The following is a 15,163-nucleotide window of genomic DNA, read 5'->3' on the forward strand; positions in this document are numbered from 1 at the left end:
ACACACACAGGGGCACCCAAAGCGCCCACTCCCCGCCGGGTGCAGTGCCAGGGGCTCCCCCTCCCCACCGATCCCCCCCGGGGCAGCGCATGCAGGGGTACCCTTAAGCAGGCACCCCACCGCACCGCACCCCGCGTTGCAGCACGTGCAACGCGCCCCCCGCCCGGTGCAACGCCGGTATCGCAGAGTCCCCGCCCGTGCAAAGCGCCTCCCACGCCGGTGCAAGGCTGCGCCCGATGCCCCCCGCCCCGGTGCCAGCCCCCCCCGCCCGTGCAATGTCCCCGCCGCCTCCCCGGTGCAATGCCGGTCTGGTACCCGTGCCCCGCCCCGTGCAAGGAGATGTCCTGCCCGGTGCAATGTCCCCGTGTCCCCCCGGTACGATGCCGGTGGCTTCCCGCGTGCAGTGTTCCAGTCCCGTTCACACCCCGGTCAATGCCGGTCCGGTGCCAATCCCCACCCCTCCCCCAGCGCGATGTTCCCCCCCCCCCCCCCCGCCAGTGCAATGCGTCCGTGTACCCCACCGGTGCAATACCGGTACCTTCCCCCGGTGCAACGTTGCCGCCCCGTTCTTCCCCCGCCGGTGCAATGCCGGTGCCCGCCCCCCCGGTGCAATGTCCCCATTCCCCGGCCCCCCCCCCGGTGCAGTGCCGGTGCCCCCCCCCGATGCAATGTCTCCATTCCCCCCCCCCCCCCCCGGTGCAGTGCCGGTGCCCCCCCCCCGGTGCAATGTCCCCATTTCCCCCCCCACCCGGTGCAGTGCCGGTGCCCCCCGCCCGCGGTGGAATGTCCCCGTTGTACCCGCCCCCCACCGGTTCATGCCCCCTTACGGCTCGCGCCACGCCGCTCAAGCCGCCCCGCGCATGCGCACTGCGCAGCGCCTGTTTGAACCCCCCCGCGCACAAGCCACCCCACCGCTCATTGGCTGGCGAGGCGGCCAATAGGAGCCGACTGAGGGCAACCACGCCCACCCAGCCGGCTGCGACCGCGGCTGGAGGGGCTGGGCCGGAGCTCCCAGTGCTACGCCACAGCGCCACCCAGCGGCCCACACCGGCACCGCCCAGGGTCCTGCACCAGCGCCTCCCAGTAACCACACCAGCACCTCCCAGTGGCTGGCACCAGCATCACCCAGTAATCACGCACCAGTGCTCCCAGTGCCCGGCACCAGCATTGCCCAATGCCACCCAGTAACTGCACCAGCATCTCCCAATACCCAGCACCGGCACCTCCCAATGTCCTGCACCAGCATCTTTCAGTGCCTCCCAGTAACCCCACCAGCATCTCCCGGTGCCTGGCACCAGCACCCCCTCAGTGTCCTGCACCAGCACCTCCCAGTGTCCTACAGCAGCAGCCTGGCATCAGCACCTCCCAGTAACCACATCAGTGTTCCCAGTGCCCAGCACCTCCCAGTGCCCATCCCTGCTGCAGTGGGGGAGCCCCAGCACGGCCTAGCACCCGCAGGTGCCCCTCGGCTCCCCACGCCAGCACTGCAGGGCACAACGGGCACAGGACCCACAGCCCCACAGCCATGGGGGCGGGCATGGGGCTGACACCCCCACACACACACCCATTTCCAACCCCGGTGCAGGATCCACATCACCAGCGACACGCCATCAGCCAAACACCTCTCTCTTTGCCCCACGCCAGGTCACCACCACACGGCTACCCGTGGCTCCCGGTGCCGGGGGGGGGGCCCAGCTCAGACTGTGGCTTCGATCTCAGGGGGCTCGTCCTCCTCCAGGAGCCCGTATGCCGCGTGCGTCTGGAAGGGGCGCTGCAGCGGGTGCGCCAGCAGCTTGGCCATGCAGTTGTGCAGCTCCACGGCCGGCCCCCGCCAGCGACACCTCGTACTTGTAGTTGGTGCCTTTGGTGTCCAGGCTGCTGAAGAAGCTGTACATCTCCTGGGGGGGGGGACACACAATGGGGGCAGGGGGTCACACAGCTCCCCCAACCACCACCGCGGTGATGGGGACCCCCCCATCCCGCCTTTACCTTCCAGCTCGTCTCATCGTCCTTCTCCTCCGTCCCATTGTGGATGTACACCACGTCGAAGAAGAAGTAGGGACACTGCAGCATCTTCTGCAGGGTGAGAAGTCGGGAATGGTGCTGGGAGGCTCCTCCACGCACCGGAATGGACCCGGAGCCATCGAGCTCACCAGGAAGGGGGACAGAGCCGGGGGGGGGGGGGGGGTCACCCACCTTCATCTGCTCCGACATGGAGAACTGGGGCTGGCAGCCGGGGCGGCCAAACACCAGGATGGTCCGCACCACATAGGGCGGTGGGATGGTCTGGATGTTCTCTGTCACCGGCAGCTCAATCTTCTGCTGGCTGTACCAGGAGGATAGGGGCTCAGGGACCCCCACCCAGCAGCTCATGGACTGACACCCCACCCCCCACCCCCCATTAAAACTTAATGACAACCCAACAGCTCTGCACCAGGACTGGGGACGCAGCGCCCACCCCAGGAGCTGTTTGGTGAAAGGCTCGCGGCGGTTTTATGCCAAAGCCAAAACCCCATAGCCAGGTGGCTGCCCCGCTCCCCCCGCCCCCCCCCCGGCCATACTCACATCAGGTTGAAGAGCCCTTCCAGATCTGCAGCCCCCAGGTAAGGACCGATCCCACCACACAGACCCCTGCCCATCCCCAGGGACGTGCCACGCCCAGAGCCGGTGGCCACGCTGGCACTGGGGCACCCAGCGGGCTCCTGCGGGGGGAGGTGAGCGCACCAGGCATGGGGGATGGACCAGGGTGGGGAGAAAACACCGGAAAGCGGGTGTTTGGGGAGGCTGGGGGGTCTGGCGTTAAACCCTGCCTGGGGGGATTCAGGGGTCTGGTTTGACCCCCCAGCCTCTAGACACCGATGCTGCTCCGTGCCGCAGCCGTTGCCTGTGCCGGGGATGCCAGCGAGGCCATGGGGATGCTGCTGGCTGCGGGCAACAGGCCTGGAGGGTCCCTGATGATGCTCAAGGGACCCTGCATGTACCCCAAGGACCCCGTGTGCACCCCAGGGACCCTCAGGGGGTGCCGGCCCCCCGTCCCACCCCACAGGCGGTGGGATACTGAATGACTTGCAGATGACGGTCTCCAGGTCGTAGAGGCAGCTGCAGACCTCGCGGGGGTCCGAGGTGAACCCTGAGAGCTGAGAGGAGCGGGGGTGAGGGGGGTGGGGGGCGCAGACCCGCCCCCATCCCCATGGCCCCACTCACCCACGTGGCGTCGTTGTTGACCACCACCAGTGCGAACTCGTGGCACTTGTCGATCTTGTGCTTCGTCCTGACAAACATCTCGATCATCTTCTGGGAGATGTTCAGCGCGTTGGTCTTGGACCTGCGGCAGCGGCTGGAACTCAGCGGGGACCACCGCCCCCCCCGGCCCCGTGCTGGCGGGGGAGCACAGTTGGGGTCCCCCAGCCAGGGGCACCCCCCGGCACCCACCCGTTGAAGGACTCCAGCTTGGGCAGCGCCATCTCCTCCGCCAGGTCCAGGCAGATGATCTGCGGGAAAGGAACGGCGGCTGAGCCCCTGCAGCCCCCCACCGCCCCCGCAGCCCCCCCGCCACCCTCCCCATGGACACCCACCACCTTCTCGGGGCAGTTCACCCGCGGGGTCTTGACCTGGACCTCGGCGGGGGGCGCGGGGCCAGGCCAGGCGGTGCCGTCGGGCGCAGCTGTGCCCTGGGGGCTGTCATCGGTGCTGGCCGCCTCGCCCTCCCCCTCGCTGCGGTTGCCCACGCTGGCCTGGGCGCTCAGCGCCCGGTCCTCAGCACCCTCGGGGTTGGAGCGGGTCCTGGGCCGAGGCTCCGGCACCTTCTCCTCCTCCTCCTCGGCGGCGCTGCCCGGCTCCGAGGTGTCCATCAGGCAGCTGCGCTCCATGGCCGCTGGGACCGGCGCCGGGGGGCTGCGGGGTGGCAGCGCTGCGGGAGCCCTGAGTCCTGGACCCTGGCCCACACCCCCTGTGCGCCCCCTGCCCCACTCACCCCCTTTGTGCCCCCTGCCCCACCCCCCTGTGCACCCCCTGCCCCACGCACCCCCTGCCCCACACCCCCCTGTGCACCCCCTGCCCCACGCACCCCCAGCCTATGCACCCCCCAGCGCACTGCCTCACGTGCCCCCGGCCCCCCCGTGCACCCCACGCACCCCTCACCCCACACACACCCCCGTGCACCGCCCACCCCACGCTCCCCGGTCGTCCCCTGCCCACGCCCCCCCCGTGCGCCCCCTGCACCCCTCGCCCCACCTTCCCGGGCGCCCCCCGCCCCACAGTCCCCGCGCCCCCTCTGCACCCCACGCCCCCCCCGGGCGCCCCCCCGCCCACGTACCCCGCGCCCCTCCCCGGGCGCGCGCTCACCCGCTCTCGGCCGCACGAGCCCCGTCCGGGACCGGCCGGAAGCGGCGCCGCGCGGGGGCTGCTGGGACTTGTAGTTCCCCGGGGTCCCCCGGGCGCGTGGGGACGGGGAGGGGGGCACCCGGCACCCTGACTGCCCGTGCACGGCACCCCAACCACCCTGCCCCGCCCCCTGATCCCCGTCTGCACCCCCTGCACCCCAAATATCCACGCACACCCTCACACCCATGCACAGCCCCCCACCCCAAATGTCCACGCACACCCCCGCACCCATGCACAGCCCCCCACCCCAAATATCCACGCACACCCTCACCCATGCACAGCCCCCCACCCCAAATATCCACGCACACCCCCGCACCCTTGCACAGCCCCCCCCCAAATGTCCACGCACACCCCCGCACCCTTGCACAGCCCCCCCACACCCCAAATATCCACGCACCCCCCCCTCACCCATGCACAGCCCCCCACCCCAAATATCCACGCACACCCCCGCACCCTTGCACAGCCCCCCACCCCAAATATCCACGCACACCCCCGCACCCATGCACAGCCCCCCACCCCAAATATCCACGCACACCCCCGCACCCTTGCACAGCCCCCCACACCCCAAATATTCACGCACACCCCCGCACCCATGCACAGCCCCCCACCCCAAATATCCACGCACACCCCCGCACCCTTGCACAGCCCCCCCACCCCAAATATCCACGCACACCCCCGCACCCATGCACAGCCCCCCACCCCAAATATCCACGCACACCCCCGCACCCTTGCACAGCCCCCCACACCCCAAATATTCACGCACACCCCCCGCACCCATGCACAGCCCCCCACCCCAAATATCCACGCACACCCCCGCACCCTTGCACAGCCCCCCACACCCCAAATATCCACACACACCCCCGCACCCATGCACAGCCCCCCCCCCAAATATCCACGCACACCCTCACACCCATGCACAGCCCCCCCACCCCAAATATCCACGCACACCCTCACACCCATGCACAGCCCCCCACCCCAAATATCCACGCACACCCTCACACCCATGCACAGCCCCCCCACCCCAAATATCCACGCACACCCCCGCACCCATGCACAGCCCCCCACCCCAAATATCCACGCACACCCTCACACCCATGCACACCCCTGCACCCCAAATATCCACGCACACACCCCTATGCACCCCTGCACCCTGAGCACCACCCCCTGCACCCCAAATACACACACACCCCTGCACCTATGAACTGCCCCTTGCACCCCTGCACCCTTGCACACCCTGCTGCACCCGTGCACACCCCCCTGCACCCCAGCTACCCACGCTCTGTCCCAGCGCTCTGAACACCCAGGCAGGACTCTCCAGCACCCCCACGCTGCCCCTCCTGCACCCTGCAGCACCCCTCTGCACCCCAAAAACCACCCTCCCCGCACATAAACACCCATGCACTGCCCACAGCACCCCAGGGCTGGCTCCCCCCCGACCCTGCACCCCCCAGCACCCCATGCAATGCCTCTTAGCACCCAAAATGCTCATGAGTCCCCCAAATGTTCTGGCCCCCCCACCCCCAACCTCCAAGAGATGCTCAAGGGTGCAAAGCTGGGTGCATCCTCCCACCTGGGCACGAAGGAGCCCAGGCACATGGCGAGGGTCCAGTGTCGGGCTGAGGTGCCGTGGGGCAGAGCAGGGAGGGAGGGGTTTGGGGGCCAGAGCCCCCTGAGGTGGCTCTGTCCCCCCCGGCGCGGGGGCAGCGCAATGGTTAAGTGCAAGAGGCCGCACCGGGGCTGCCGAGGAAGAGGAAATCTCGGCAGGAACCAGGCCCAAGGCCGGGCAGGGGCCAGTGACGCAGCCACAACGTGGGGACACCCAGTGTGGGAGTGGGGTGAGCCCCCCGGTGCGGGCAACAGCCGCCACAGGACGGGATGGAGAAGGCAAGTGGGGTGTCCCATGGGATGGGTGCTGCCAGGCGTTGGTCCCACATGGGGGGTCTCCTCACGCCCCACCACAGGCATCCCCTGACTATGGGCATCCCTGGCACGGTGGGGCGCGGTGAGGCGCGGTGGGGCGCGGTGGGGCGCGGTGGGGCAGCGGTGCCGGGTCCTGCCCAGCCCAGGCACTGGGCGCTGGGGTGAGGCGCTGTGGCCAGTGGGCTGGTGGCCAAAAACCCATCCCCATCCCGGCAAATCCCGCCGGGTGTCAGCCCCTATGTCCCCGGGTGCCGGCCAGGGCCGGGATGGGCAGACACAGTGTCCGCAGCCCCCACCGGCTGAGGAGGAGGAGGAGGAGGAGAAAGTCGAGGATGAAGATGAGGATGATGAGGATGAAGATGACGATGAGGACATGGCAGGGGACACTGAGGGCATCCTGCACTATGAGGAGCGCATCGCCAGGCTGCTGGCCACGGTGGCCCGGCTGCACCAGAGGGCTGAGCAGCTGCAGCACCGCACGGGCAGGTACAGGGACACGGCGGCTGTGGGGCACCGGGGGGTGTCACTGCCTGGCCCCTGCCATCTCTGGCCTTCACCGCCCCGCAGGGAGGATGAGGAGGGCTGGGAGGGCACCGCCAGCCTCCCCGCTGCCAGCCCACAGCCCCGGGGCCTCAATGGCACACTCAGCGCTGCCACCGGTCTGGAAGGTGGGTGTACCATGCTATGCCACACCATGCTGTGCCGTGCCATGCCATGCCATGCTGCATGCCGTGCCATGCCACGCCTGTGCCGTGCCATGCCCATGCCATGCTGCATGCCATACCATGTGATGCTGTGCCATGCCATGCTGTGCCATGCTGTGCCATGCTGTGCCACTGACCTGACCCCAGCTGTGCTCCCCCCTCCCCAGCCCACGGGCCCGACCTCTTCGCAGACCTGCAGCACACTGTCAGCTCGCTGGAGCGCACCGTCTTCTCCCGGCACCGGCGGGCACCAGCGCAGCCTGTACTGGGTGAGGAGTGGGCGCGAGTGGCCAAGGTGAGCCCCACCGGTATGGTCAGCCCAGATGCCAAGGGGATGGGCACCAGCTGACCAGCCCTGTGTCCCCAGAGCCTGGAGGAGCTGGACCAGCCACCGGTCTGGGCCGGGAGGGTGACACGCCGATGCCCAGCGGCGGGAGCGGGTGAGGGGCTGCTGGTGGAGGAGATGGCAGTGGCAGCAGCGAGGAACGCGGCGCTGCAGGCAGCCCTGGGGCGCCGGGATGAGGAGCTGAGCCAGGCCATGGCATCACTGCGGGTGCTGCAGGGGGAGCGCGACCGGCTGCAGGGGAAGGTGGGTGCTGGGGGCATGGCGGGGGGGGGGCACTGCCCTCGGTCACCCCTGGGGTGCCACTGGAGCAGCCCCCAGGGCTCACCCTTGTGCTTGGCGCAGGTCCGGGACCTGCGGGATGCTCTGTCCAGGCTGGAGGAGCCAGGGGGCTCTGGCAGTGACACCCCCAGGCTCAGCAGCCCCCCAGGGCAGGGGGACCCCCAGCTGCCCCAGGTGAGTGCAGCTCCAGGGTGGGCTTCAGCCGCAGCACAGGGGGAGCTTGGTGGGTGGCATCCTGCCCTGGCACAGGGCTCTGCCTGCCCCAGTGCTGGGCTCTGCCTGTCCCCTCTGCAGGACTTGTCCCAGTGCAGCCATGGCGCTCAGCCCCACGGCGCCCAGCCCCACAGCCCCCTCTCCCCCCAGCCCTCGGAGGGTGCCAGCCGGGAGCAGGAGGAGCAGGTGCAGCAGCTACAGGGGTGAGTCCCCCCGGGCCCCAGGGGCTGCTGAGCCCTCACCGGTGGGGAAACTGAGGCACAGCCCTGGGCCCCGGCTGCACAGTTAACGGTGGGCACCGGCGTTGCCCAGGTGCCTGGGGAGGCTGCAGGAGGTGAACCGGCAGCTGGCGGCTGCGTTGCAAGACTGCAAGAGCGATGCTGAGCGGCTCAGCATGGTGCTGGGCCAGCACGAGTCCCGCAGCACAGCCCTGCGCCTGGCCCTGCGCTGCAGGTGGGCACGGGGACAGGGACGGGGAGGGGGGGGGACGGCCTGCAGTGCCATGCTGAGCCCCTCTCCCTGCAGCGAGCGCTGTGGGGGGGCCTATGCTGCCCTCCTTGACCTGATGCGGGCAAAGCTGGGCCGGGAGGAGGATGGTGCCCATGGTGGTGAGTGCCAGCCCAGGGGGCTGTGGGGGGCAGGCAGGAGGCTGGGGAGTTTATGGGGAGGATGCTGGGGGGTGTGCAAGAGGTGCTGGGGGATATCAGGGGATGCAGAGGGGATGTAGGAGGGGTGCAGAGGGATACTGGTGGGGTATCATGTTGGGGGGATGCAGGGAGGATGAGGGGAGATACTGAGGAGATGCAGGGAAGGTGCTGGGGGGTGCTGGCAGATGCAAAGTGGGTATCAGGGGGTGTAGGAAGGATGCTGGGGCACCCCAGTCCCCAGCACAGCCCCTGTGGGCACGCACTGGTGAGGGGCACCTGCCTGAACTCTGCCTGCCCTGTGCCTAGGAGCTGTGGGGGAACAGAGCCCCGGGCATGGATGGGGGTCCAGCCCCATGCCGACAGAGGGGCCACAGTCCCCAGGCCGTGGGAAGCCGGAGAACCAGGAGGAGAGCAGGGACAGCGGCTTCCCCGGGCTGCAGAGGTACCGGGAGGCACAATACCGGGCCAGGGCTGAGCTGTCCCCGGGGGTGGCATCGCCCCCACCCCCAGCCACCTGCCCTTCCCCACAGCATCCCAGCACCCCACGGGATGGAGGAGGGGGCCCTGCGGGAGCACATCCGCCGGCTGCGCACGGAGCAGGCGGCCGTGGAGGCATCCCTGCACAACACCCCGGCACCCACCAGCACCCACCGCAGTGAAGACGCCCGAGCCCGGGCTGAGCAGGCGCTGCAGGATGCCAGGGATCTCCTGCCTGGCTGGAGGCGGCTGGAGAAAGCGGAGCTGCTGCGGGACTTGGCAATGCTCAAGGTGGGATGTGGGGAGCTGGGGGAAACTGGGTGACTGGGTTCTTCCCCAGCTCCCCGCCGGGTCCAGGCTTTGAGCAGAGCAGCTGGGAGAAGGGTGGGGGCTGATGCATGGCAGGACGGAGTGGAGCTAGGGAATGGGGCTGTGCCTCAGTTTCCTCTGCCCTGCTGGTGATGCCACTGCCCTGCCAGGAGGCCATGGCTGACCTGAAGACACAGCTGCAGCTGGTGGAGAGGGAGAAGCGGGGCCTGGAGGTGGTGGCGACTGGGCAGGGGCCACGGGAGGCTGCACTGCGCCTGGTGCTCCAGCACCTGGAATGGGAGCGGGATGGGGCCTCCGGTCGCCCCCCCCAGCCCCCCCAGCAGCTCCAGCAGCAGCGAGGAGGTAAGGATTGCTCCCACCTCCCCATGGGGACCCTCCCCAGGGTCAGGCATCTCCCCAGGGATGGGACCCACACCCAACCTTTGCAGGATGCCCAAACCAGCCGGGTGGGAGCCGCGGCTCCCCAGCACCCTCTGGACCGGGAGAAGATGGGGGAAGAGTTGCTCCGCACCCTGGCTCGGTAAGAGACCTCCCCAGCATGCCATGGCATCACGCCGGGTAGCCATGCGGCTGCGGGGCAGCATGCCTGGCTGGCTGCCATGCGGGTGTCCCCAGGGCGCAAGAGCTGCGTGCCCGGGCACAGGCCCTGGTGCTGTCCCTGGAGCAGAGCAGCGCCGTCAGCCGTGCGCAGCAGGCACAGTGCGTCACTGTCACCGCAGACTTCTTCCATGCTCACAGGTGGGCAGGAGGCACCCACTTCTCTGCTGGGCAGGTGTTGGGTGCAACGTCTCCCCGCACGCCCCGAAAACGCAGTCCTTCATGCATGCCCCGGCTGCACACCCACCCCTGCTTGCCCCAGATGCACCATCCCTTCCGGCGCACCCCAAAAGCACGATCCCTTCTTGCACCCCCCCAATGTGTGGTCCCTACCTCCATGCTCCAAAACCGGTCCCTTCTCCCTGCACACCCCAAAAACACAGTCCCTCCCTGCACACCCCAAAAATGCTGTCCCATCTTGCACATCCCTGATGTGCTGCCCCATCCTGCATGCCCCAAAAGTGCCACCCCTTCTTGCACACCCCAAAAAACGTGGCCCCATCTTGCACACCCCTGCTGTACTGTCCCCTCCTGCACACCCCAAGCCCCCACTCCCCCTGCCCGCACAGTCCCTGGGTGCCCTGCGTGCCCCAAGTGCCCTGGGTGCCCCAGATGCCCTGGGTCCGCTGGGTGCCCCAGGTGCCCTGGGTGCCCTGCGCTGTGCCGGGGTGCTGAGCGTGGTCCCCGCAGCGCGCTGGCCCTAGCATACCGTGGTGCCCGGCGGAAGCAGGCGGCCCAGCTGCGGCGCCTGGAGGTGCAGGCAGGTGCCCTGCGCAGGCAGCATGCCCGGAGGGCACAGGCGCTGGCCCGCAGGCTGCAGACCCCTGCAGCAGGGGAAGGCCAGCAGCGAGACATGCATCTGAGGACCCCCCATCACCCCCAAGACCCCCGGTGCTGGAAAGCGCTTGCTGTATCCTCAGGGAGAATAAACCAGTGATGCTCACGGCGCAGCCAGATGCACTGGGGGTTCAGGTTTGGGGGGCTGTGGGCCCGGGGCGGGGGGCTCAAGCAGACAGACCCCCCGGCTTGGCTCATCCCATCGGGGCCAGGAACAAAGGCCGTCCCTTCCCCGCCACCCCCACTATCTCCCAGTGCAGATGAAGCCATTTCGTTATCCCTGACGTGGGATCAAAGGTGATGGTGGTGGCCGTGGCGGAGGGGCCCATGCATATTCAGGAGGGAAGAGAAGAAGTGACCCCCGCCGGGGACATCCGCGCCGCGCGGGGGGGGGGGGGGGGGGGGGGGGGGGGGGCGGGGGCAGCAGCAGGGCTGTGCCGGGAGGCTGCCACCAGGAGCAGGGGGGCTAAATCCGGCAGCCTGAACCCCAGCACGATGGGACGTTTGGGTGGTGGGAGCTGGGCTGAGTGTGGGTCTCCGGTGGGAGGCTGCATAGGGCTGTGTGGCAGCCCAGGGCTCAGCCAGCTGCAGTGTGGGAGGGAAACTGAGGCACGGAGCTATATATAGGCTAAAATGAGGCCCGCATCTCCCCGGGGAGATCCTGCAGCAGAGTTCAAGGCTCAGTGGATCAATATTCAGAGCTGTGGTGATGGAGAGGGCAGAGAGAGGGCTGCAGAGCTGCAGGGCAGGGATGCAGGGGTGCAGGGGTGTAGAGCAGGGATGCAATGATGTGGGGATGCAGGGATGAAACAATGCAGGCATGCAATGATGTGGGGATGCAGGGATGAAACGATGCAGGGATGAAACGATGCAGGGATGCAATGATGTGGGGATGCAGGGCAGGGATGCAGGGATGCAGCTCACCCCGTCCAGCTGCCCTTGCCCTCTTTCCCCGCCACCTCCCCACCAGTCAGGAGCCCACTGAAAGGGGGGCAGCTCCATGTCCCCAGAGGCAGCAGGACTGGATCAAAGGACAACTTCCCAGGACCCTGGGGAGCCGCCCCAGCACCGAACAGGCGCAGCAGTGCCGTGGAGCAGCAGTTGCTGCTGCATGCCCAGCACGGAGGGGCAGGTTCCTGCACCCAGATACTGGAGCTGGGGAGGGGGGAGGCTGCTGGTGCTGCCTGCTCCCAAGCCCTGGCCCTCCCTGCAGCCGCTCTGCCCGGCTCTGCTGCGGGCCGTGTTTCGGACCGTGGCTCAGCTCGGTCCAGCCTGGCTCGGGAAGGGGGGGTGGCAGGGGCTGCGGGGGCCGGTGGCAGTGGTGTGGAGAAGCTGACCCGCAGGTTGAAGGTCAGGGCTCTGAGCTCAGACCCCTTTTCAGATTCAAATGGACTCCTGGGGGCTTTGTGCAGGGTCAGGCTCCACGGAGAGCCGCATGAAAGGGCCAGGGCAGCCGGGGGCCGCATGAAAGGGCCAGGGCAGCCGGGGCGGCTTCGACCCTGGGTGCCGGCAGGAGGGGGAGGGCAGGCGGGACCTGCTGCCACCCCCACCCCGGCTGGAGGGGTCCCCCCCCGCTGAGTCTTGCTGACCCCAGGGCCAGAGCAGGTCCCCCCTAGGGGCACCGGCAGGAGTGGGGTGCCCCAGGCTGCAGCACCCCCACTGTCCCCAGTGGCTCAGGTGGCCTTGGCTCCCCGTTCCCATCACTGTGCCGGGCCCAGTCGCGCTCCCTGCCATGGCACAGCCTGAGACTCTGCCAAGGGCCCGGAGTGCTGTGAGCTCCCCAGCACTGTGCTGCCCACCAGGCTGCTGGCATCGCATGACACAACACGGCACAACACAGCATGGCACAGTGTAGCTCAGCACAGCACAGAGCAGCATGGCATGGCATGGCATTGCATGGCATGGTGTGGCACAGCATGGCATGGTGCAGCACAGCACAGCATGGCACAATGCAGTACTGCACAGCGTGGCATGGTGCGGTGCAGCATGGCACAGTGCAGTATGGCACAGTGCAGTATGGCACAGCATGGCATGGTGCAGCACAGCACAGCAAGGTGCAGTATGGCACATTGTGGCGCAGTGCAGCATGGCACAGCATGGCACAGTGCAGTGGCTCAGCATGGCACAGTGCAGCGCAGCACAGTGTGGCACAGCGTAGCATGGCACAGCCTGGCATGGTGCAGCATGGCACGGTACAGTGCAGTATGGCACAGCGTGGCACAGTGCAGCACGGCAAAGCATGGCATGGTGCAGTGGCTCAGCATGGCACAATGCAGCACAGTGTAACATGGCACAGCCTGCCATGGTGCAGCACGGCACGGCGCAGTGTGGTGGCTATGGGCAGTGGAACCCCCCTGCTTTGCCCACTGCTCACCACATGCACCCAGAAACCTGCAGCTCCCCAGGGAGGGCTCCACATGCCAGTTCATGATGGCCTGATCCCTGCCTCAGTTTCCCCTCTGTGGAGCAGTGCGAGCTGCTGGGAAGCCAAAAGGCTGCAGCAACACCCCCCCCAGCACCCTTGGGTGACAGGGCCTGGTGTAGGACTGCACCCTGTTCCCTGGCAGAGTGGATCCCGGGCGGCTGCGCAACAGTGTCCCAGCGGGGGCCAGCCTGTGCCGGGGGGGACATGGGAGTGAAGGCAGCGGGTGAAGCTGGGAGCCATGGGAGCAGGGAGGGTGTGTGATTCATGTCCCCCCTCCGGTGAGGGAGAGTCCAGCCATGCCTGGGTGGGGGCCAGGGGCGTGGGATCTGATATCCCGGGAATGCAGGGCAGGGAGCGGCAATCTCCAGCAGAGAGGGGGGCCGGGGGCAAGGGGGGCCAGGGGCAGCAGGGTCAGGGCTCCCTCAGCCTCTCTGCGGGGCTGGGGGCAAAACCATGGCATTGGGGGGGCTAAACCTCCTCTGCATGGGGTGGGGGGCAAAACCCCTTCTCCATGGGATGGCCGTCGGGGGCACATGGGGGAGAGAGAGCCCGTGTGCCTGCGGTGACCCCCACCACCGTTTGCACACGTGTGTGCACTCCCACGCATGGGGCACACAGCCCCGTGCACACGCGTGGAGGCGTGTTTGCTGCAGCGGCACGTGATGGGTGCAGCCGTGGGGCACAGGGCCGTGCCATGGGGCAGCTGTGGGGTGCAGGGGCTGGGGACGGCCCTGCCCAGGGAGCCGCAGAGCCATGGCATGGCCAGCCCCGGCCTCCCTTTGTCCTTCGCCTGCGGCGGTGCGGCCGCGGTTCGGCCCTGCAAGGTCATGCGCAACCGTGGCCGCTGCGGGAGGGTCGGGACCCCCCTGGCCACAAGGGCCCCTTGGCCCCCCCGCTGGCTCTGGCGCAGCTCAGCCTGCCCTCGCCTCCCACAGCAGGCACACACATGCCCGCCCGCCTGCCGGCAGGATCTACCCTCAGGAATGCAGCGCTGAAGAGCCCAGCCGAGGCTCAGCACCCTCAGACTCATGGAAAACTGAGGCTGGGGGCTCTGCAAGCTGCTCCTGGGCAGAGCAAGGCCAGATCCTGCCCCATGGCTGAAGATCAGGGGATTGACCTAAAGCTCCCTGTTCTGCTCACACAGGACCACGCACAGCCCCACATTGGGGTGGGGGTCCCCATGGGGGTGTGCTGGGAGGACAGTCAGATGGACGGGCAGTGTGGTATCCACCTAAACCCCTGGAAAGCACCACTGCCGGCAGCTCCCATGTGGGTTTGGGAGAGGGCATGGCTGTCCTGCAGCCCAGCCCATGGTAGTGCTAACCAGGATGCTGGAAATTGGGTCAGGGCTGGTGGCACCGGCAGCTGGCTCTCTGGTGCTGCTGGCACCCAGCTCTCCATTGGTGATGGCACCCAGCTCTCCAGCGGTGCCGGCACGCAGCTCTCCATTGGCACAGCCACAACCCCAGGACTGCTCCTGCAAATTTTAGCAAGGGTCACTCAGTTGTCCTCCAGCCCAAAGGCTGTAGGGGAACGGGGGGACACGGCTGCCACCCATCCCCACATTGGAGCTGGGTCTGACACTGAGCCTGGAAACCTCCCCAAGCCCCAGTGGGCGCCTCTGCCATGGCAGACCCTTCCTGGGGGCGTCGGGGCGGCACGAAACGTGCCGGCAGCTCCCGGCTCCCAGGGGCCCTTTTTGTGTGGTGGAGTCAGCGGAGCAGCACGAGGAAGGAGGAATTCCTCCGGAGATCAAACGCCTTCGCCAACTGGACACCAACGTCAAAACAAACCCGGCTCCCACCGCGGGGCCGGGAGCCGCGCGGGGGAGAAGATCCAATTTCCTCCTTTGTTCCTGGATTATTATTTTTTGCAGGGGGCGAGGAGGCGGGGGAGAGGCAGGGAAAGGGCCATAAATCACGGCCTGACAGAAGAGAAAGGAGAAGCAGGGCTGGCTGCAGGTGGGGGTGACCCCCCCTGCCCGGACTGGGACCCCCCCAGGCCT

General features: G+C 68.1%; 2 protein-coding genes across 2 annotated transcripts; one reads left to right on the top strand and one right to left on the bottom strand.

Moving 5' to 3' along the window:
• Positions 1-1,610: 1,610 nt before the first annotated feature.
• On the bottom strand, positions 1,611-6,109 carry BABAM1 (BRISC and BRCA1 A complex member 1). The gene is given in 10 exon segments (XM_055804821.1): positions 1,611-1,828; positions 1,830-1,898; positions 1,990-2,076; positions 2,197-2,326; positions 2,566-2,590; positions 3,059-3,137; positions 3,205-3,325; positions 3,433-3,491; positions 3,576-3,894; positions 5,954-6,109. Coding segments are annotated over 10 exon segments (1,047 nt in total). The 5' UTR covers positions 5,980-6,109; the 3' UTR covers positions 1,611-1,696.
• Positions 6,110-6,212: 103 nt separating this feature from the next.
• Positions 6,213-10,839, top strand: USHBP1 (USH1 protein network component harmonin binding protein 1). The gene is given in 15 exon segments (XM_027796424.2): positions 6,213-6,789; positions 6,871-6,971; positions 7,175-7,302; positions 7,375-7,596; positions 7,696-7,806; positions 7,927-8,048; positions 8,158-8,298; positions 8,371-8,453; positions 8,799-8,934; positions 9,023-9,260; positions 9,449-9,595; positions 9,597-9,641; positions 9,728-9,819; positions 9,915-10,037; positions 10,587-10,839. Coding segments are annotated over 15 exon segments (2,184 nt in total). The 5' UTR covers positions 6,213-6,541; the 3' UTR covers positions 10,834-10,839.
• Positions 10,840-15,163: the final 4,324 nt, after the last annotated feature.

Source organism: Falco peregrinus, chromosome 5, assembly GCF_023634155.1.
Source record: "Falco peregrinus isolate bFalPer1 chromosome 5, bFalPer1.pri, whole genome shotgun sequence".
NCBI lineage: Eukaryota > Metazoa > Chordata > Aves > Falconiformes > Falconidae > Falco > Falco peregrinus.